The sequence below is a fragment of the Polyodon spathula genome, chromosome 10 (assembly GCF_017654505.1).
Source record: "Polyodon spathula isolate WHYD16114869_AA chromosome 10, ASM1765450v1, whole genome shotgun sequence".
In the NCBI taxonomy this organism is placed as follows: domain Eukaryota; kingdom Metazoa; phylum Chordata; class Actinopteri; order Acipenseriformes; family Polyodontidae; genus Polyodon; species Polyodon spathula.
Window position 1 is genome coordinate 8,558,032 of NC_054543.1, and position 23,910 is coordinate 8,581,941.

The 23,910-nt window shown below is 42.7% G+C and overlaps 1 protein-coding gene across 1 annotated transcript in view; it reads right to left on the minus strand.

Annotated features, from left to right (window-relative positions):
* Positions 1-23,910, minus strand: part of LOC121321428 (pro-neuregulin-3, membrane-bound isoform-like) — a 123,494-nt gene that overhangs the window by 24,456 nt on the left and 75,128 nt on the right. Inside the window, exon 2 of the mRNA XM_041260371.1 lies at positions 13,358-13,487. Within this exon, the coding sequence (XP_041116305.1) occupies positions 13,358-13,487 (130 nt within the window). The remainder of the gene's footprint in view (positions 1-13,357; positions 13,488-23,910) is intronic.

Here is a 23,910-nt window from a genome sequence, read left to right on the forward strand (position 1 = left end):
CACACATACGTGCTACTATGCACAGACACCTGGGCACATGAGCACACAAACACAGTAACACTGTAGTTTAGTGCAGAACAGCTGCTCAAGGAGCTCTGGGGCTGGGCTGTGTGCCATGCTGATAACTACACCTCCCCTCCAATTACAAACCAGCACTCACCAAACACTGCTCCAGCCCCGTCCACTGGTCAAATCACCTAATACCCTATGCTTTAATACCAAACACTGCTCCAGCCTGGCCATACTGCTGGAGCAAACAGCTTCATATGAGGCTACGATCCAACCACCCCTCCCACGTGCACAGGCACATTTACCCACACAAATAAACAGCTATGCACACAATCCCTGTCAGACAGCAGGGATCTTGTGCAACACCTGGATCACCCTGGAAGGCTTCAAGCATCTCTATTGATTTAGCTTCTGTTTTAACTTCGGCTGGCCAAAGCGCATTTTATCTGGTTGGATTTATATTGTTGCTGCTGATGATCATTGATCAAGAGGCAGCACATTGTGCTGGGGTGTGCTGCTGTGCTGCTTTCATGGGGTTGAGAGAGAGAAGAAGGGAGAAAAATAAAGAGGAGAGAGGCGCCCCAAGCATTGTAAGAGTTGAGACTGAATTGAATCAATAGCCTATTACAGTTATAACAGGATTAAAAAATGACCTTTGCTTAAAGAATCAATTTATTCAAATGCAACTCACTTGATATGTATTACTGTCTTCATACTACACATATACATCAGTCTGGTAGAGATATTTAAATTGCACTGTAAATAGGGTAAGCACACACATTTTTCATATGAAATTATTCTGCATTAGGAATGTTATTATAACTCCTGCCTGGTACTGTTGCTAATGTTTCATTTACAATTGCGCACTGCATATTTTTGAATAAATGTGTTTTTTTTTTCTAAATATATATATATATATATATATATATATATATATATATATATATATATATATATATATGACTGAAACAAAAATATATATACTAGTCTCAGCTAAATTGGATTGTACTAGATTCAATTCAATTTTCTATTATTTTGCCAGTAAGGGTCCCATTGAGATCCACACACAAGCAAACCCAACACTGAGCTCATCCTCAGTAATAGTAGAATTACAATCTCACTGACACCAAATGAAGCAGACAGCGCTTGCTCTGAATTCACTTTGTAATGCTGCTGTGAAAGCACTCTCATTACGGATCTGAAAGCCAGGGTTTCTGTTCCTGTAGAAGCTTGCTTTATTATAATCCACAACAGAGCATGAGAAGAGCGGTGCCTTAAAAAATATGAACATCCCGATTCCTTGACTTGCTGGGCTGTAGTTCAATGGGTTGTGGTTCAAACTCACACCAGTGGTCTGGCTGCAATCAGACTGCGCACCTCTGAATTCCCCGCCCCCTTCCATGTTTCTGTGATTAGGGGAGGCCTGTGAACCCTATACACAGACACATGTAAGCATGGAGTCTGAACTGCTCCATCCCTCACCCCTTAAGAGAAAGGGTGCTCCCTTCAGTACAGGGCAGGCTTGTGTCATGGAGACTGAACTGCTCCCTCCCTCTCCTTCTAAGAGAAAGGGTGCTCTCAATTTATGTGATCAAGGGGATATGATAGGTATATTGTATATCCCACCAGTCCAGGCTTGAAATAAACTGAACTGAGACTGAGAGAGGGAATTGGGAAGAGCTGTGAGGGTAGTGGGAAGACGGAGTGAGAAGGAGAGGGGAGCGGAGAGGAGAGAAGAGAGTCAGTATGCATGTGTTTTTATTTAATAATTGATCTGGTTTCTGTTTGAAGCTCGCTGCCCCTCCCACCAGTCTCTCTCTGGTGTCAGCTCATTAGCGCAGGGCGCTGCGGTTGTCATGGAAACGCGGTCACTGCTCAGAGCTCAAGGACACGAAGCTCAGCAGGTAGCTATTACCCAGACCGAACAGAGGCACTGTGACACACACACACACACACACACTGCATTCCCTACCTCGTGGTACCTTACAGGAGAGAGATGAAATGGAAAGGGGGAGAGAAAGGAAAGGGGGAGAGAAGGAGGAGAAAGAGAATGAGAGACAGAGATAAACTCCTCTTTTCAGTTAGTCTGGCCAGTCCTCCTATCTCTTGGATGTTTAAAAAGTCCAATGCTGTGAATTGTTTCCTCTTTCATTTTTCTTCTGAACTCTCTATGTCTACTGTCATCCCTTATTTTACTTTAGAGATGCTTCATTACTTCAAAGCCTGTTTCCTCTATCTTTAGAGACAGTACCTTGTGACACTTAATACCAGATGTGCAGGTTACAGCTACCTCTTTTGTAGCTTTTACTTTGTACACAATACAACCACATAACCATTTAGGCATAAACTACAAATTCTCACACTTTTTGATAAATGTACAAGACAAATCCTTAACTCTCACAATCAGGAACACCCACGCGATCATCCAACATGAATGGCTTGTGACGTCTCCTACATGATGCACTGCAGTAGAACCCCAGTTACAAACCCCAAATTTACAAACTCAAGCATGCGTGCAACGCAACCGGATAGGCCCTCCTATAAGTGGCGTGCTGATCACGGAGAAGGCAAAATTACTGTACCAACAAATGTATCCAGAAAGGTGAGGCAGATTTCAAAGCAAGTACAGGCAATCTTACTCGCAACATTTTAGTTTCATAGAAAGCACTGCTGTCAATAGGCTGCTGCTGTGATTTCCCCTTTTTTATTTTCTTTACTGTTTATTCTTCCAGGAATTGGCTCCCTATGGCTAAAAAAAAGAACGTTGTTTTAAAATGATTAAAGCTAACTTTATTGCCAGGCCGTGCTGAGCTGTTACATTACTCTGTTTATTAGGCTTTCAGCTGCATTGCTCTAACACCCTACTGAAACTTCAAAGAGCTGATAAACCAGTCTAATGATACACTGCTTACCCCCCATCAGCAAAGTCAGAAAGCATCAGGCCTTCTCAGCACTTCTTCTTGGCTTGTGATATGCTCAGGTCTCAGAAAGCTGGGCATTCCTAAAATTGGGCAGTGAGTTTTTTTTCCCTGAGTGGCTTGACTGTTTAGTAACATCAAAGTGTTGTTAATGAATTAGTAAATTATTGAATTATTTGACAAATATTAGAGCCAGCCAGGAGCGACCCTTGGGCTTTGGGGCTTGGGCAGATTGGCTAAGCAAATGAAACACATTCATCTAATTAGCTAATTCTTTAATGATCTCAGGGATACTATTTCAGGGATACTAGCCCTTCAAGAGATGACCTTTATTAGATACCATACAACACTATACTGCAGTCTAGCCATACCAGATACCCAGTATCTGCTCATAAGGGGTTAACAGCGCCTGCAGTATACAAATCTGAAATTGGTTAATTGCCTCTTTGTTAGCAAGTGCCTAACAATGTGCAGGAATCTGATTATTTTTATTATTATTCTAATTGTCTCTGTCAGCAGTGTAATTGGTGTGATTGTTATAATTATCACCTCCTCAAACCTCTGCTACTCTTGCACATTAGACATATACAGAGAAATTCAGGTTGCACTGTCTAGACTTCAGAACAATATGATATGACTGACGTCAAACTGTGCAATATAACTTTTGATGCTTTCATAGGTACTAGGCATGTAATATAATAAAACAATGTCAGCCTCCTACAAACCATAGTGAGCCAGTGCCAGGATTGAACCTTGGGCTCCAGGCACAGACACCAAAGTTCAGACAGACCTTTCTATTACTTACTTGTCCAATGGGAGTGAGTTGAAAGCTTGTTGAAATAAGTCTTTTCCACTGAATTTAAAACCTTTTAAACACATCCACTAGCCCATTAAAAAAGTCTAAAAAACCTCTCTCCCACCGCCCGACCACTCTTTCCCCCACTCTTCTTTCATCCCTTTTTCTCCCCTTCTGCTTCCTCCTTCCCTCTCTCCTGCTCTCTGGATGGCCTGAATAATTAAATAATGATGGAGCATTTTAAAACAGACAGTGCTCCAAGGCTTTATTGTCCAAGGTTAAACTGGATTAAACATTTAAATACAGCAATTTAAAATCCCTTTTCTGTGTTATTTATTTAAGGGACAGTGCTGTAAATGTGCAGAACGATTCTCAGGTAATGTGCAGGGTTGAGATTGCACTATTATTTTTGATTGTACTTTATTGATTCAATCATGTTATTTTATTATTTATTTATTACGCGCATTTTGAGTTTTGATTTATTCACTGATTTGTATATGTGGAACAGTTGGCTATAAAACACTGATACCCCCATAAAAGTAATTTAATGGTCAGTTGACATTTGTTTTGCTTGAAAAATGCTAAACTTGCAGTATTTAGCTTTGGCCAGTAGGTGTCAGGAATAGTGGCATGGAATTGCATCAGTACTATGGTGAACAGAAAAAAATAATGACGCCATAGCAAAACGATGCAGCAACTCAAAACAAAAGTGTAACTTGTATTTATTTTCAGAAACATTAATAAATATGCTGTACCAGAAGTGGGCCTCTGTCTCATTCTTCAGAAGTGCAACATAATTTAGCGAGGAGAAATTATACTCAAGTAAGGACAAATGAGGAGTATAATAATTCTACCACAAGATGAATCTGAATTTGAAACGCAAGCTACTGAGTGAGGTCTGTCGTTGCCAAGACGCCACGGAGGTGGAAAGACTGCAAGATCTAGTAAGTGATAGTCTGAGGCAGTTAACACTGGAACAGCTGGCTGAAGTTTGCATGCATGTGAAGGTTCAGGAAGAAGAGGAGGCTCCTAAGAAAAAAAGTACAACCCACTAAAAGCAATTAACAATGTGCTAGATGAGACTGTTGAAAAGAGGAAGAGGAAGTGACCCAACAAGAAGAGCTTGTTCAATCACTGTCACTGATCCTGTAGCACCAGAAGAAGTGAGCCAGGTTGTATTTCCTTGTGACCAGGTGGTAGCCCTGCACATGGGCAACTATGTGTATTGTATTTGAGATTCATTGTTGTAAATATGGATTTGTGTAAATCAATTAATAGAATTATTGGATTGTGATGACACAATCATCACAATCCAAGCAGCTGAGCAATCAGCTGTTCCAGCAGGCAGATGGGCGTGTCTCAGAGGAGCGTCAGTATAAAAACATAGCGATCGCTGAGAACGGAGAAGCTGCAAGGCCTGCCATTTTCGTGGCACCTTTGATTTATAGGTTGTTGTATTGTGTTTTATTTTTATTTTTTTATTTTGAGTGTTTGTACAGTCTTGTACCGTACTGACTTCTAAAGACAATTGGTCGCACCAGAGCTTATTTAGGTGTGTCATAGCAAAGGGGGTGAATACTTATGCAATCAGTTATTTTCTGTTTTATATTTGTAATTTAATTTAGAACAATTTGTAGATTGTACTTTTCACTTTGACATTATGGACTTTTTTTGTGCTGATCAGTGGCAAAAACTCCATAATTAAATCCATTTTGATTCCATGTTGTAACACAATAAAATGTGGGGGTGAAAATACTTTTGAGAGCCACTGTAAGGGATAACACACAACAAGGCGTTTAATACGTTGTGTATGGATAACTAATTAAATTAACTGTAATTAGACAAAAAATAAGTGCATTAAGCTACAATTAATATGAAAGCTGTAAACTGAAACTAAAAAAACAAAAACAAAAAAAACAAAAACAAAAAAAACAAACAAAAAAAAACACAGATATAAACTGCTGTACTAGTTTAAAAAAAAAAAAAAAAAAAAAATTAGTGACAGACAGACAGTGGGGGGACTGGGGGCGAAACTGGAACCAGGAAGAGACAATTGAGAACGGGAGCTGGCCGCTGGAGCCACGGACCGGTCAAGCACAGTCGCACTTTTATTTTCTTATCCTTTTACTACAGTCTGGGACGCACTTGATTGGCCATCGGAGCTTCTGCAGCTCCAAAAGGACGAAGGAGCTGACGGAGCAGAGATTCTAATGTTGCAGAGAAGCTATAGGATGCTGCCGAAGGGAGCTGGCTGGATTAATCCTGCCACTCCCTTGTGAAACATAAGTGTTTTATTTAAAAATGGCCTCTGGTATTTAAAGCTCGTTAGATCATATTTCTCCATGTGATGTTTTGTGGATTTGTGACCACTGTAGTGATGTTAGTCAGCGTCGGAAGCGAAGCAGAGTCGTAATTATAGAAAGCAAAAGTTAAATGAGAGCGAACGCTATAATGAGTGTGCGAGAGGGAGAATTTGATAGCGGAGACAGGGTACCACTGGAGGGGATTGCGTGAATGTTAAATTAGCCTTGCCTGTTGATCGCAGCGATGTCAAATGGATTTGTTGCATATCTCTGAGATTCAATTTCAGACAGCTGGCGGCTACACTACAAGGAATCTCAGCCAGCTTCCCTCTCTCACCCTCTCCCTATCTGTCTCTCTCGCTCTTCTCTCTCTCCACTCTCTTACATTGTTATTTTAATGTTTTTGGAATTGTCCTCTCAAGATCAAACCTTTCAATCAGTTTCTGTTGTGAAGAACTAGTTTCCCTCACAGCCTTTGGCTCTCTGACATGCTCTGTTTTTAATAGCAGTTTAGGGGAAGCAAGGACAGAGTAACAGGCTGCATAGATATTGTTCCAGTGGTACAAGCCCTACACAGTTGCAGAGCTGATGTGTGCAGTGAAGATATAACCCCTGTATTGTGCTTTGGTTATTCTAGTTTCTCTGCTCTGTAATTATTTGCCCTGTCTGTTACTGAGTGGTTGAGGTTGGGACTGTATTTCAGGAACGGCAGCTCATTTGAAAGGTTCCTCTTGGCTGAATCTCAGTATCGCAGTTTTGAGCTGCCCTGCCAAGCTGAACTCCAGAGTAGGGATTGCACGCAGCCAGCTGGCCCTCACCAGCTAACATTAATTTACTGTCCTAACCTTCTTATCATTAAGAAACAGTAAAGCTGGTCACTTGTATGACATTTAAATTAAAGCTATTCTCTCGCACTCTGCTGATATACGAGGGCTGTTCCGGCTGAAGCAGAGCGGAGACAGAAGAGGCAGAAGCTCTCCTTACTTTAACTAGCTGGCTCTCCTGCTCCACTGCAGTGAGAAAAAACAGTAACACGGCATATTCCATTAACATCTGGGGAGTAATCCTGTTCTCTGATCAGCTGAGGATGTACCAAATGAGGATATATAAATAAAATACCATCTGGTTTGAATGTCACTGAGGATAGGCACCATTCCCCACACCTCTCTGCCCGGCACCCTCACTCCAACACTGCATCTGATATACAGCTCACTGAGGCCCGAGATGCAGGTTCTCTATGAATATGAAGAATGTCAGTTGTTAATATAGACTGAACAAAGAAAATGTATAAAAAATAGCAGCACAGGGTTGTTTTCAATTCCCAGCTGACAACAGAGTCTGAGAAGCTTTCAGAAAAGAAATCTAAAATAAAATCAAACGATTTGATGTCATAACCGTGTATGATGGACAAAGGAGGGTCCGGTCTGTAATTCTGACCTTCCGATACTAGGCCATCAGTCTAAACTACCTAACATCCTACAGAGGGCACGTGGCTCAGGTTGTTACTCACTAAATATAAATTGCTTGTTGTTTTTCTAAGCGGTAAACCTCCAGTCAGGTTTCTATGTGCTTTTTCTCCACAGATGAGAGCATGGAACTGGAAAGTGAGAAAGCTGATCGGTGTGAATCTGAGGGGGCTGACAGACAAAGTAATGTCACCTTCCACACAAGTGAGGAAGCCCTCTTCCAGACAACAAGAAGACAGGTAGAGGGAGAGAGGTGAAAGACTGAAGGAAGAGAGAGAGGTAGAGAAAGAGAAAAGGGGATTATCCAGTAGTATCTCCAGATGAAAAAACACTCCAGTTATTCAGTACTTCCCTTAATTGATCAGTCCAGAAGAATGACAAAATAAATCAGAGTTTAAAAAATACATAATACACATAGTTTGTGTGTTGATGGTAAGAGCCATGTGAGCGGAATGCTGCCTGGCCCAAAGGCTGGGAAAGCAGTGCAGTTTCTATGCAGTTCAGTTCAGGTTGGCTCTGAAAATCCGCAGCACGGCTGTCCTGAGGAGAGAAGAGGGACAGGGAGAGTCTAGGAGCTGTATTGTGATGTCACTCCCCTCCTTTTTGCAGTCTAGAATCTTTGCAGAGTCTAGAATCTGTGTTGTGATGCCATTCTCCTTTGTATAGAGCCAAGGATCTGTACTGTGATGTCATTCTTCTTTGTATAGAGCCAAGGATCTGCATTGTGATGTCATTCTTCTTTGTATAGAGCCAAGGATCTGTATTGTGATGTCATTCTCCTTTGTGCAGAGACTAGGATCTGTACTGTGATGTCATTCTCCTTTGTGCAGAGACTAGGATCTGTATTGTGATGTCATTCCCATCATTAGTCTAGGAGCTGTGTTGCTGTTTGCTGTTGAACATGCAGACAGCAGTGTGCTTGGTGTTAGCCTATGATTGATGCGCTAGTGAGCGGATTGACATGTTTGTCATTATTCCATGTCAAATTAATGGCGTCCTCAGGGCTCAGGGTAATGCTCAGAGACAGGGTTATTAAAGAAATGCTCAATATGTAATAATACCTGCGCTGCTCAGAACCTCACTGATGGTTCAATTATGCTTATGTCCTGATATTAGATTTCATTCTCTTTGAAAAAAAACAACTCGTTTTTGTGATTTCAGTAAAAGTAAAACTGGCAATGGCTGCCATTGTATTTCATCCAGAATTTTAAACACACTTTCACTCTTCCCACCAGAACAGACAGCGCCGTCCTGGCTGCCCACGGCCCTGCACCCTATTGACAGTGCTATGGCAGGTGAATCAGTCCCATGGTGTACACCCTATTGACAGTGGTATTACAGGTGAATCGGTCCCATGGTGTACACCCTATTGACAGTGTTATGACAGGTGGCTCTGTACCCATAGTGCCCCTATACCTTTGTGACAGTGCTATTCAAACCCAGATAGAGTGACAGACTGTGCCCTCTCCAGCAGGATGAAGGTCAATGTAAAGATTGCTAGTGTATCCTCTGCAGCAGCAGCAATGAACTGGTATATATTGTACACAATACCCTCAGGCTGCTCCCAGCCCCTTCCCTGTCTGCGTCTCAGCCCCTTCCCTGTCTGCGTCTCAGCCCCTTCCCTGTCTGCGTCTCAGCCCCTTCCCTGTCTGCGTCTCAGCCCCTTCCCTGTCTGCGTCTCAGCCCCTTCCCTGTCTGCGTCTCAGCCCCTTCCCTCTCTGCGTCTCAGCCCCTTCCCTGTCTGCGTCTCAGCCCCTTCCCTGTCTGCGTCTCAGCCCCTTCCCTGTCTGCGTCTCAGCCCCTTCCCTGTCTGCGTCTCAGCCCCTTCCCTGTCTGCGTCTCAGCCCCTTCCCTGTCTGCGTCTCAGCCCCTTCCCTGTCTGCGTCTCAGCCCCTTCCCTCTCTGCGTCTCAGCCCCTTCCCTGTCTGCGTCTCAGCCCCTTCCCTGTCTGCGTCTCAGCCCCTTCCCTCTCTGCGTCTCAGCCCCTTCCCTGTCTGCGTCTCAGCCCCTTCCCTGTCTGCGTCTCAGCCCCTTCCCTGTCTGCGTCTCAGCCCCTTCCCTGTCTGCGTCTCAGCCCCTTCCCTGTCTGCGTCTCAGCCCCTTCCCTCTCTGCGTCTCAGCCCCTGGAAACAGTGCAATTGGCAAAGATAATGGCTCTTAGGTTAGTGTTTCTCTCAACACTAACCTAAATTGGCTAATAATTTTTACGTGACATAATCACTGGCGCGGTGTGAATTCATTTCCATTATTCCTGCTTTGTGTTCACTGCCTCAAATACAAACGAGGGCCTCAATAGAAAAAAAAAAAATCATCCCTAGATTTTTTATTTTTTAAACAGAGCGCTTTGTCTACATTAGAAGCTCTTTATTCAGGCCTGCCAGCAAACCAACACTGGTGGCAGAATGAAAGCATGCACATGTAGGCTATGCTGGAGACCAGTGTAACGCACACTGGCGTGTGGGACACAACTTTATTACACAAGTGAGCATACAGTAGCTGGGGTTTTTAAACTCCATGAGAAGTTTATCAGAAAGCAACCTCATTTACATACATTTGCATCTCATTAGCACATCAAACCGCCCGACTTGAAAGTGAAGCATTGATTAGAAATGCCGAGAATGTTTTTGGGGGGGGGAATACCTAAACAAGCTAGAGTAGTGTGGGGCTGTGGGGTATTTCACTGTTAGGTGTCGAGAGGCCAGCAGTCCACACTTTATGTGTAACTGGAACCCGTATCATCTGACATCATCGGGACAGGACCACTTTAACCAAGGGAAGGGTGCGTGCATCTCGTCAGTCTCTCGTCTACAGCATCTGTGCAGCGACCCTTTTGGCTTATGGCTGTCTCCCCCTCTGACAGACAGGAAAAGGAGTTGATGAAACAGTAGTTGTCATTTAACACTTACAAAGAACAAAGCCTCCTTCCACTGTTGTACAGATCCATAGATCCTTGAAACTGAGGCTGCTTCAGTACACTGGGCTGTGTTTCTAGCACAGTATCCTACTGCAGTGATCTGTGATGTAGGGGCAGCCTCGTTAGCAGGGTCCAGTGCAATGCAAACAGACCTATTCTCCACATAGCACTTCAACACAACCCACAACTCAAGACATGAAGGCACTAATACAGAATCAATAACATGGGTGTTGATCGATAATAAGATCAATAAGTAATCAATGGGTACAGCAGCTTAAGCCACTGGAACATCAGCATTCACTAGCTGTGTATGGGAATACTGTATCCATGAATCTGTTTTTAAACCATCTCATCTACATAAATCTGACAGGAGCCTATATTCCACTGGGCTTATCAGAATTTCTCCGGTCTGCTGAAGAACATTCTGCAGGTAGGTTGCCATGGTGTTGCTATGGTGCTGCATACCAACTCACCTGCAAAGTGTTACTGATCTTGCAGACTCTTCCACAGCACTCTCATTCAAACACATCTGCACCCAACATTCGTTGACAGCGGACCGTTCAAGACAGTACAGAATAGCCTTATAAAAGTTTACCACAGTAAAAGCAAAGTGTAATAAAGCATAGTAAAGCATAGCAAAGCAATGTAAAGAATAATGAAGTATGGTAAAATGTATTAACATAGTAAACCTGGGTAAATTATGGTTAATGCATGGAAAAAGCATGGTAAAAATGCAAAAATACTATTGTAAACTTGCATAAGGGTAGAGAACTCAGTGCTTGGGATCTGAAACAAGCTAATTTAACACAGTCTAGTATAGAAAACTCGGTACTGTCCTGGGGATCTGAGCCAGCTAATTCAATACAGTCTAGAGAACTCAGTACTGTACTGGGGATCTGAGAGCCAGCTAATTCAATACAGTCTAGTATAGAGAACTCAGTACTGTACTGGGGATCTGAGAGCCAGCTAATTCAATACAGTCTAGAGAACTCAGTACTGTACTGGGGATCTGAGAGCCAGCTAATTCAATACAGTCTAGTATAGGGAACTCAATACTGTGCTGGGGATCTGAGCCAGCTAATTCAACACAGTCTAGAGAACTCAGTACTGTACTGGGGATCTGAGAGCCAGCTAATTCAATACAGTCTAGTATAGAGAACTCAGTACTGTTCTGGGGATCTGGTGGCTGTTAATTCACTGGTTTCTTTCTTACTGGTTATAAAACAAACTCAGTACAGGCTTGGATAAATCCATTTGCACTCCTTTAAAAATGCATTTTTCCAGGAGAAAGATGACCTGAGTAGAAGGTTTTTTCAGCAGTTTACTGTAAAGAGACAATGCTAAAGAAATAGGTTGAGTAAAAACGTGGCAGCAGCATTGAGCTGGCTGGTCCCAGCAGAGGTCATCACTGATCTCTAGGGAGTTTGTTCATTTACCTGTTAAACCAGTAAGACCAGTTGACATGTGCTGGTAATCCCTTCCCATCAAATTACAAAGCTGCATGTTTCAATCAGTCTGCTGGGAATGAGCAGAGGATTCAGATTCCAGCCCTTCACAATAAGGGTCTGATGAGTGTGGAATCGATCAGGAACTTGCTGATTGCTTAGCTGGAACAACATCAGATTAGATAAACCGCTGCTTCCTCCCTGGTACCTTTGCCTTTGGTTGCATTGTCCGATTGCAGCTAGATCATTGGAGTTTGAATCACAATGCATGAAGTGATTAGGTACCAGGACTCCAGCAGCAACTTTTGATTGATAGCGTTCCACTTGAGATATCTGCACATTCCATAACAAAGTAGAAAATACAAGCAAAGGACCAAAAAAGAACACGAGAAAACGGGGACCCATTGGTAACATAGCTAATGTTGACAGGAGAGTTGAAAACTGATTTGTCTGCATAAAATGATTACTCCCAGCATGAGTACATGCTGTGGTGTCAGCATCTCAGGAAGAGTCAACTAGACAGGATTGCATTATGAACTGAGGGCACTGCAATGTGCAGTTAACAGGAGCGTGCCATCCTCACACCTTATAGATCAGATCACTTCGACTTGTGCTGTCAGATATTTCACACCTAGGCCGTGTGTTTACAGTGTAAAATAAAACATTAAAAACAGTCAATGTGTGAAGGGCTACTGTGTTTTACAACTTCAAGGAAACTGCTGCCAAAACCTAAATAAGGAAAAGAAAACTATAAGAATGCATTGCTGGGTTAAGCTCACATTGTTTTGTACTTGTTTCATAACACAAGCAGCTGTGGTTTTGTTGCATGCATGATTTGCACATCTGTACTGGGTTTAGATCCCAGGATGGCATGGTCAGTATTTCATGCAGGTTATCTCCAGAGCAGATTCAAGATGACAGTACCACATGATAACAGACAGTTCTCTTTTTATCTGGTGGACGGTTTGCAGGTAACCTTGGAATATTTTCCCTGCTCACACACTTGTGTGTTAAAACGTCGATTGATGCTATTGGAATATTGACAGACTGTTGGGACACAATTAGTGTTGACATCTTGCGTCACCATGAGAAGCAGTACGGAGGGGTTAAAAAACCAGGAACGGTGTTTTTGTACTGGACTGAAGAGCAGTTAAGGAAAATCTTTTTTTTAATCACTAGCACTTTAAGTGGCATTGCTTGTCTACATTGACCTGTGTGTCAGTGTTTGTTACTATTAAACTGTATGTGAACTCACTGCATCATCCACATGGTAGAGCTCCCTCCCTCCCCAGACAGCATCCTGCAGGGCTTATGCGAGCTTGTTTAGTTCTGAGTGACTCAGGGGAGACTGTTCAGCTCTTTGTGGGAGCCTGAGAGAGATTAGGGGGGTAGGTGTTGATGTCTGAGTGACAGAGAGATTAACTGACCTACAGTGTTTGTGCAAGTCCGAGAGAGATGGGGGGGGGTGGATGTCAAAGTCTGAGTGACTCAGAGATATGAACTGACCTGCAGTGTTTGTGCGAGCCTGTTAAGGTCTCGATGACAAAGCACTCTCCCTCGTTCAGGCAGTAGGCCAGGTCCTTGTCTCGACACGGCTTGAAGTGCTCCGAGCGTTCAGGGGGGGAGGTGGGGGCATCTGAGAACCAAAGGGAGAGAAAACCAGTTAACACAGAGAGAAACAGTTAATAAACCTACCGGAACCAGTTAACACAGAGAGAAACAGTTAATAAACCTACCGAACCAGTTAACACAGAGAGAAACAGTTAATAAACCTACCGGAACCAGTTAACACAGAGAGAAACAGTTAATAAACCTACCGGAACCAGTTAACACAGAGAGAAACAGTTAATAAACCTACCGAACCAGTTAACACAGAGAGAAACAGTTAATAAACCTACCGAACCAGTTAACACAGAGAGAAACAGTTAATAAACCTACCGGAACCAGTTAACACAGAGAGAAACAGGTAATAAACCTACCGGAACCAGTTAACACAGAGAGAAACAGTTAATAAACCTACCGGAACCAGTTAACACAGAGAGAAACAGTTAATAAACCTACCGGAACCAGTTAACACAGAGAGAAACAGTTAATAAACCTACCGGAACCAGTTAACACAGAGAGAAACAGTTAATAAACCTACCGGAACCAGTTAACACAGAGAGAAACAGTTAATAAACCTACCGGAACTAGTTAACACAGAGAGAAACAGGTAATAAACCTACCGGAACCAGTTAACACAGAGAGTTGAGCCTGATCGGCAGGATTTAATGTAGTTCGCTATCGTTTTAATATGCTCCCTGTGCTGTGCAATACCTGTCTGTATTAAACTCACCTAGGCTTCATCATGGTAAACCTTCAGGGAATTCGTCCCTCCTTCCCATCCCCCCAGAAATAACCATTGAGCAGTATGGCCTCCCTCCCTCCCAATTCCCCCAGCAATAACCACTAAGCCACTTTATATTTGTCCTTGAAGTTTTCACCAACATGAAAATGTGACTTGGGCAGGTTTTGTCTTGATCCGTCAATATTATAAATGTTCGGTTAACGGACTTCTTTTGGGTGCTGTGTACAAACGTCCTTCAGAAGTGACATTACCCCCGGGCTATGTCTGTCACATGAATTTAAAAGGTCACCTAGCGTTGATTACTGTGCAGCAAGAGGAACGACAACAGAACCTGAGCAACAACAGAACTAAGCTGCACTACAGCAAGGGGATAGGCCTCTTAATAGGAAAATAAGCATGCACACATGAACAAGGGTCTGCAGAAATCCAGGGACAGTGTAGGGTGGTGTGTGTGTACAGGCTGTTAATAGGACAAGGTCAGACTTATCCCACTCTGAAAATCTGAAAAGGAAAAAGGGTTAGCAGTTGGAGTATAATCTATATAGCTTTCAGCTAATCTTGGCTCTACAGCTAACCCTGCTCACTGTGACTGCTGGGCTGTACAGCTAACCCTGCTCTCTGTGACTGCTGGGCTGTACAGCTAACCCTGCTCACTGTGACTGCTGGGCTGTACAGCTAACCCTGCTCGCTGTGACTGGACTATACAGCTAACCCTGCTCACCGTGACTGGACTATATAGCTAACCCTGCTCACCGTGACTGGACTGTACAGCTAACCCTGCTCACTGTGACTGGACTGTACAGCTAACCCTGCTGACTGTGACTGCTGGACTATACAGCTAACCCTGCTCTCTGTGATTGCTGAGCTGTACAGCTAACCCTGCTCACTGTGACTGCTGGGCTGTACAGCTAACCCTGCTCACTGTGACTGCTGGGCTGTACAGCTAACCCTGCTCACTGTGACTGGACTGTACAGCTAACCCTGCTCACTGTGACTGGACTGTACAGCTAACCCTGCTCACTGTGACTGGACTATACAGCTAACCCTGCTCACTGTGACTGGACTATACAGCTAACCCTGCTCACTGTGACTGGACTATACAGCTAACCCTGCTCACTGTGACTGCTGGACTATACAGCTAACCCTGCTCTCTGTGACTGGACTATACAGCTAACCCTGCTCTCTGTGACTGCTGGGCTGTACAGCTAACCCTGCTCACTGTGACTGGACTATACAGCTAACCCTGCTCACTGTGACTGGACTATACAGCTAACCCTGCTCACTGTGACTGCTGGGCTATACAGCTAACCCTGCTCACTGTGACTGCTGGGCTATACAGCTAACCCTGCTCACTGTGACTGCTGGACTATACAGCTAACCCTGCTCACTGTGACTGGACTATACAGCTAACCCTGCTCACTGTGACTGGACTATACAGCTAACCCTGCTCACTGTGACTGGACTATACAGCTAACCCTGCTCACTGTGACTGCTGGGGCTGTCAGCTAACCCTGCTCACTGTAACAGGAGGTTAAAAAACAACAACAAATAATAATAATCAGGAGCAGAAAGGGAAGAACATTAAAACCAAATGAACTGTAAACCCACAAACAAGCTGTCTAGCCTTTGTCAAAGATAAAAACACGACATGCTTGGCTTTCCATCAGCTTTTTTGTGTCATGATTTAATATCAAGTAATCCAGTAAGTTTTGGCCTGAATTTCCAGAGACAATTCTGTAAAAACTAAAACTATAACTTTTGTAATAATCTAATAACGTTTTGGTAAAAAAAAGAAAATGGTAAAATCGAAGAAAAAAATGAGAGTTTTTGTTTTTAAAGTCAGTTTTCATAAATAAAATACAGTTTGATATGTATGAAACTGATGGACACTGTTGCTGATTTCATTAACAACCTAACAGTGCCTTTTATTCATTGACGCATTCTTTAATGACCCCTAAAGCTTTATGCACAGAGCCAGGGTTATGATCAGGCTGTATGCAACTCACTTCTGTATCACAAAAGTATCACTTTCTTCCACTGGTGCTAATATTCAACACAGCTGGTCTCTTTGTATGAGAGAAACTGAGAGGGCTGGGAACCTTAATTCAGTAAGCTCTTTCCAGGGAAAGACTCTGGGAAATTATAAATCCATGCAGTTAGGATAGTTCATTCTGAGCCATGTTTATTTGGACTCAACACCATGAAGAGAAAGTGTGTCATTTCACATTCGCTTGGCTAATGGACTGAACTGAAATTTCCCCTCAAAGCAAGCTGAATTGGTTCCTGAGGATGAGAGCCGAGAAAGGAGACAGTTTCATTGTTGTGCTGACTGGTGTTATTTCACCCTGTTTGTTTGTTGTCTCTGTTTGGAATAAAGGGGCCAGCTGCAATTCTGCAGCACTAACCTCTCTGTACAGATACAATGAACTTAATCTGCCAAATCAGACAACTGAGAATGAGCCTTCCTGGATGGACAGAGACTTAGGCAGGTAACCTCTCAAATTGCCATCCTTGTGCGAACTAATTAGACCACACAACCTGGGTCACGCACACACCCACGTTTGTTTATAGTGTTTTTGAGGATTTCTCATTGACTCTCATTATATTTGATTTACTATTCCTTACTCCTGTCAAACAAAACTCCACACAGGGTGAAAGTCAACAACAAACAAAATATTTGTTTAATATTTGTTTAATCAGTACTTGACCTGTGTCCTCATAAGGTAGGTTTTGTTAGACTTTCCTTCCTTGTGGAAGCATTATAGACCTGCCCACGCACACACAAACTGTTTTACTGGAAATACAGGTTAGGTCAGCTCTCTGGAGATTGCTGTGCATGGGACCTCTTCACTCCCCCTCATTGCAAAACATTTTAAATGTATTGTGCAAATAAAATCCAGTGTATCCACTGCACCGCACTGCAGAATGAATTCACTGCACCATAAAAACATCAGCCAATTAGATGAGTAAATACCATCAACAAACCAATGCATCGCACTGCACATCACTGCAGTCACCCCCCGCAGTGCATTACTGCATCTATAATAGAGATTCAATAATGTTATGACAGATGGCACTCGCTGGATATTTGAACTGATCCTGACTTATTGACTGGGTAAAGGACTTCGGTTCATTTCTGATGGTAGACCACAATTAGTGCTAAGGGTCTCTGAAACCAGCCCCCAGCCCCACTTCCCTGTTAAAACCACTGTCTGTGAAAACAGCCTGACCATTCAGGGGAGCTCAGGCAAGCTCTGCCCTGCAGGCAAGGATACAGAGCTCATGCTTCTTACTGGCACTGTGCTAACCACAGTGAAATAAAATGTGTCAACATCAACAATGAATCACATTATATCATTTGACATCGATGCATAATGAGACTTAATTAGCCCAAATCCCTATTGACATAAACCGCTTAAATCAAGTCCTCTGCCTGTGGCTTCATTTTGTGTAATTAAATAATAAAGTGATGAATCAATCATTCTGGGTTCAGGGGAAATTTATCAGCAGCAGTTTTTGATATCGATGCCTGAGCTTGTTTGTCCTGAGTGATTGATGTGAAGTAGGACCCACTCTGCCCTGGACACCCTTCAAAACACAACTACTGACCAGAGCTGACTTGCTGCTGCTTACCTTTCAGCCCCCCAATCCAACTTTGTTTAGGCTGCATGGAGTCTTAACATTTTTGCTGGTGTTACAGCCACATTTGCAACGACAGTAACCCTTAACTATAGCTAACGATACACACAGTAGTCACTGCTTTCACAGAACCTGTGAGTTTTGGCATTTGTTTCCACTCCAAATAGGGAGTAAGGAGTTCATGTCTTTTTAATTTGCAGCAGTGCAACATTGAAGAGGTTTGCAAATGTCAAATAAAGGTGAATGTGTACACAGGACTGCAGAAAAGTGTCGAAAGTAATTTGTGAGCAACTAGCAGAGCAATATCCCAAACATTTTCATGAAAGCAGAGAGAGCAGCTTTAGAGAAACAAACTTCAAATTAACCAAAGCCTTCTGTGCTGTAAATATACCTCTGAATCCCCTTGATCATGCAAAACTTCAAGGGAGGATGGGTTATAGTTTTGGAGCAGCTCTTACCTGTCAAGAATGAGCCTTCTAATCTTTCAACAATGTGCTCAGGGATGACAGACGTTGCATCAAAAGAGGATGTTGTTGTACAATTTTAAATTTACAGCCAGAACATTTATTTTACAAATGTAATTTAAGCGTTCGGATTATTATTATTATTATTATTATTATTATTATTATTATTATTATTATTATTATTAGTAGTAGTAGCAGTAGTATTATAGTATTGGTATTATTATTATAATTATTATTATTTACATGTTAAAATTTAAAGGCAAGCATATTAACTGTTACAGTTTTTTGAAAAGGTACTGTACATTTATTTTTTTAATCTATATTTACTTTTGACTGGAGCTTGTGTTAAAATAGAACACATTAAATCTGTGTTAAATTGATGTTTATTTAGCACACATATTAAAACATTACAATAATTACATTAATAAATATATATTTTTTAAGTTTGAATCTTTGTAGCCGTGATTGCTCTTTGAAATGTTATAATTTTTACGTGATTTTTACATATTTTTACTTGTGACAAAATCGTATCCTTAACAATTGCCACCAGTTTGGTAGTAAAAGACATTACTTGAATATACATTCTGGTTGGTAACGGTTCCCACTGATGTCCTGAAAGTCACTCTGCAGCTCCACTTCTTTTAAAAGAGGTGCAAAGAAACAAGTTCAAATTGAAATGCATTGGTATTCAATGTTGTTCTTATTTTGGCCATTTAAAAAAAAAAAAAAAAAACTGAGGATTGTTTCACACCTTGGATTAGATACATTATACAAGCTAACTGCAGCATACCATAGTAAAAAAAAAAAATCATTAAAGCATGTTAAAGCTCAGCTAAGCGTGGTAAAGCACAAGTATGCATGTTAGATCACAGACGCCTAGTAATGCACAGAGACGTGCGGCAAATGTGTCAGCATGAGAAATTACCATGGTAAACACTGCAGTGTGTGTCAAAACAATGTTGCTTTCTACTATAGATCCCCCTCTCAAACACTCCACTGAAACCACATCAACACCACAACAGTGATGCAGTGTTCTGCCTCTTAAACACTTTCCCCCTCTGGAAGAAATTACAGCAATCGATGTTTCTGTGCAACCCGTGGGTAGGCATGTATCTACTCATTCACCTTCCCTCTGTCTCACAAGTTCATACTGGACAGCTGTGCTCAGTCTCAGTATCACATAGTCGCTGCAGAACAGAAGCCAGTGATCTGAGGCCTTTCATTAATTGCTGCTGACAGGCACAGCATCACACAGAACAGACCCTCATACTGGACCCAGGAGCGCTCACCCTGCATTGAAACTGCCCTGCACTGAAACTGCCCTGCATGAGTGAGTGTGTGCAGTCTGCTCCACTGGGAATGAGAATCACAGCATCGCACAACCCTGCAGAATCACAGCACAGATCCTCATGGACGTGGCAAATTTATTGAAACAACATGACAAACTGCATTCCCATGAGAACCATAAAGCTGCTCCTTCCCATGACTGGTCAGACTGGTAATGTGCAGAATATGCACACAAGCTGGTCTATAGGAGCGGTTCAGGATCACAGACTTAAAGTAGACCCAAAATGCATACTGCTTATTATAGAAGGGCGACCCAGAACCACAGAACTACCTCTTAAACTAGACCCATTCCAACAGTGAGATCAAGGATTGCAGATTCCTGAATGTACTGGTCTGTGATGCCCAATCCCAGACTAGTCTAATATTCTTCCGGTTTCCTATAATGCAACGTGAGTAGACACAAATCTGCCTGTGGATCCCAGGAGCCCAGCACGGAGCTCTGGCTCTCTATCTCCCTGAGCTGTGATAACTCCACACCTCCAATAATTGAAACAGTAAAGTTTCCTATTAGCACAAGGAGACCAATTACCAAATGAACCTCCCCCTCGCTTATACTGCTAACATCAGGGGTGATGGAAGGTGAGAGGGTGTCAACTTTCTCAGCCACACAGACGCACGCTCTCCTGCTGCTGTGCAGAGATGCAATAGCACAGCGGGTAACACATGTCATCTAGAAATCAACAACTACTCACGCCAGGGTACTACCATCGCATGGAGAACGTTTCACTCAAATCGAGGAATAGTTCTAGCCTTTCCAGTTTTTTTTTTTTTCTGTGAGCCCTTTATTAGAAATAAGTTTGAAAACACCGTGCAGTTCTGCAGAAATAACACCAGGACGAGAAAAAAAAAAAAACTCGCCCTGAATCCTAACAAATTAGCTCATACTAAATTTTAACTTTTGGTACCTATGGAACCTTTCCTGTTACTGTTCTAGAAACGAAGGGAGTGTTAGTTTTGTGACTTGTTTTTTGCTGTTTCTCACGGTTGTTTCTCATTAATGGTGTGGTCCATTCTGTGTGCTCTGTCTCTTTAAGCTCTGCAGAGACTCAGAAGCTGGCGGTCCCAGGCTGGGAGCCGATCTGGGCACTATGCCGGAGGCAGGAGCCTGACAAGCTGTGAGCACGAGGTCCTTATCCTTCCTGGCAGTAAACAGCTGAGTCGAGCCATTCCAGATGTGTCACAGCGGCCACACCATCTCTGCACAGCTGCACAGATGAGTGGGGAGAGGGGGCGCTGCTTGTGAGGGAACTGGCTCTGTGTGTGTGAGAGTGTGTGTGTGTGTGTATGAGAGAGTGTATTTGTGAAAGTGTGAGAGAAAGGAGAGGCCATAAACCAGAATTTCATGCAAGAACTCCCATCACCCTTACAATCTTTCTCCCCTCTCACATCTCTTCTCCCTCTCCATCTCCCTCTCCCTCTCTCTCTCACTGAGGCGGTTCTGTCATTCTGTCAGTGGAACAGAGCCCAGCGTGTCTCTCCTGCTGAGAAAAGTAATTAATCTATCATTGGCAACCAACCCCACCTCTGACTGAGATACAGGAATCAGTGCAAACCTCCAGCTCAGACACTCGCAATGACACCAGTTTACACATACACTGAAAAGAATGCACACACAAATATGCACTGATATGCACATTGACACAATATGCACTGACACAAATATGCGCATTTAATCGCCACATGCATTTACATGCACATGTAATCAATGTAATTATAATCCAACTGTCCTGGAAACACTGACATCTTACAATGCACATAGCATGCTAACAAACACACACACACACACACACACACACACACTCACAGTACCAGCATGCACACATGCTGACAGACAGGCGCACAGTGAAACATTGGTAATCTGTTTTAGGACAAATGACGAGTATTTGACCTTCCTCCTGTGAGGACCCCCACACCAGCCGAACCCCTTGCGAGGATGGATCTATGGATATTATACAGGATCACAGCACACAATGTGCAGGGCACTGGCACAAAAAAAGTCAGTAAAACTAACCAGACTACATTTTCCCATGCCCTGGCCAACTACTGAGACGTTGCATCTCAATTTCACTTCAGCTACGACATCTTCAAAAAGGAACGTGCGGTTCACCGAGGCTCATTAAAATCTCTTGATGAGCGATGGCTGAACCTTACAAATGAGTTATGGCCAGGCATAAATCACAATGCCAACAAAGACAAAAACAAAACAAATAAAAGGAGTCCAAGTCTAGGAGCCTTGCCTGCTGAAGCTCATCAACACAGTCATGAAGCACACTGTCTTGCAAAATGAGACAGGACTGCTTCAGTGTAAAACACACACACAGAGAACACCAGCTGAACAGAATGTGAGACATAATAATTAATATGGAATGGTGTGATAAAGTGGTTTGCAGTGCGCAGGTTCAGGAGTGAAGCGGTGATCAATAACAGACAGACAACGATAATCCAGGTGCAATGGTTGTTTATTTATCAGCCAAAGTCACTTGGCAACAGTAAATAATAATGAGTGATAGTACACAGCGATGTGTACTACTCAGTATAACCCAGGCACTCAATCCTGAAATAACATACACAGTAATAACACACACGAAACACAACATGGTCACAAGTCCAAAGTGAGTGCTTTAAGTGCAAGTGGTGAAATACAATTTATTTGGGAACAAAAACACTCACGACATTTTTACGCTTCTTTCCGGTTAGTCTGTGACCATAACAAAGGAACAGAGCACTCGGCTACGTCCCCTTAAGTACTGCCAGTCACGCCCCCTTGGGTAGCTATTGCAATTACTTTCTCCAATCCGTGATCGCCACATCACTTCCCGTCTGGGACGATGACTGTGGCTCCGCCCCCTTTCCAGATGGCCGACTTCCAATTTTCCCTGAAATGAATTGTTAGACTGTCCAGTCCTGGGCACGCTGTTCCTTTTCCACAGTGCCCCCACAGGTCGGGAGGGAGATTTATAACTAGGTACATTTTTCAGAATACAACCCGCAATTGTTTTTTTTTTCCTCCTCTTGAGACTGGCATTATTTTTTTTTGGACATTACCTGACAATAGTATATATTGTTGTTTCAACACCAGTGAGATATACATTTTTTTGTGTGTGCAGCCAGCAACAGTAATTGATGGCAAACATACTTAAGGACTTTCTTTTGCAATGTACTTAGTTGTACACTCTTTACTATCACCATTGACCAAGCTGCGGATTACAGGAGCGACTGTTGCATGCTTGTGTTTTTGTTTGTTTACAAGCTCAGCAATCCCTGTATTGCATCAGCAAGCACTGAATAGTTGAAAGCATTCAAGCCTAGTGGTGTCACTCTTGCATGGCTTACCCTGCAGCACAGTTCGTGATTTGCAAGCTTTTTCTTTCATTTTCTTAACTGCTGTGATTCATTTGAAAACCCTGCAAACAGCAACTGTTAACCTACTTTATTGCTTATTTCCTAATTAGACAACTTCACAGAGGAAGACACACACACACACACACACACACACACCTGCAGTATAATTTAAGGCTATTTTATCACTAACTTTTACTGGTGATGGAAGTGAAAGTTTTTCTCAATGGGGTCTCCTTTTCCAAGTGTGCTGTGAAACTATGCCTGGCACAGGGTAAGAACAACTTGCTAAGATTTTACCATCCTACAGCAGGGGAAGATTTCCGACATTTTATTGTCAGACCCTGTGTTGCAAGCTAAAATAAACGAATTTGGAGCTAACACGCTAGAAGAAGCACTTAAAATTGTGTGTCAGTGTGAGAGAGCCCACACAACATTACAGGCTAGCTGTAATTGTACATTGGCATACTACAACCCTGTGGTGAATGCACCAATAATGACAGCACCCACTACTGTTCACAGCCTGCCAAATTATAAAGAAGACAGGTTATCTGCTCAACTTGATGAACTCACATTTATAGTGGAGTAACTGTAGTCTGATGTAAATTTTCTAAGCTTTCCTACTCAGATAAGAAGTCCAGTTTTACAGTTTTACACAAGAGGCTGAAATCCCTCACACAGTGACCATAATTACCACAACAGATCCAATCAGAGTCCCAGCCCACGTGATAGGTATGAGCAACCAGATCACGGATGTGAGGAGAGACCACACCATCAAAGGTGGATCCATTTCTCTGAATCACAAAAAAAAAAAATCCTCAACACCAATGTTTATATAGTACGGAACTCTAAGCAAGATGCATTGCTTGGATGGGACTTTCTTAAGACTCGTGGCGCTACTATTGACATTGATCAAGGTGTCT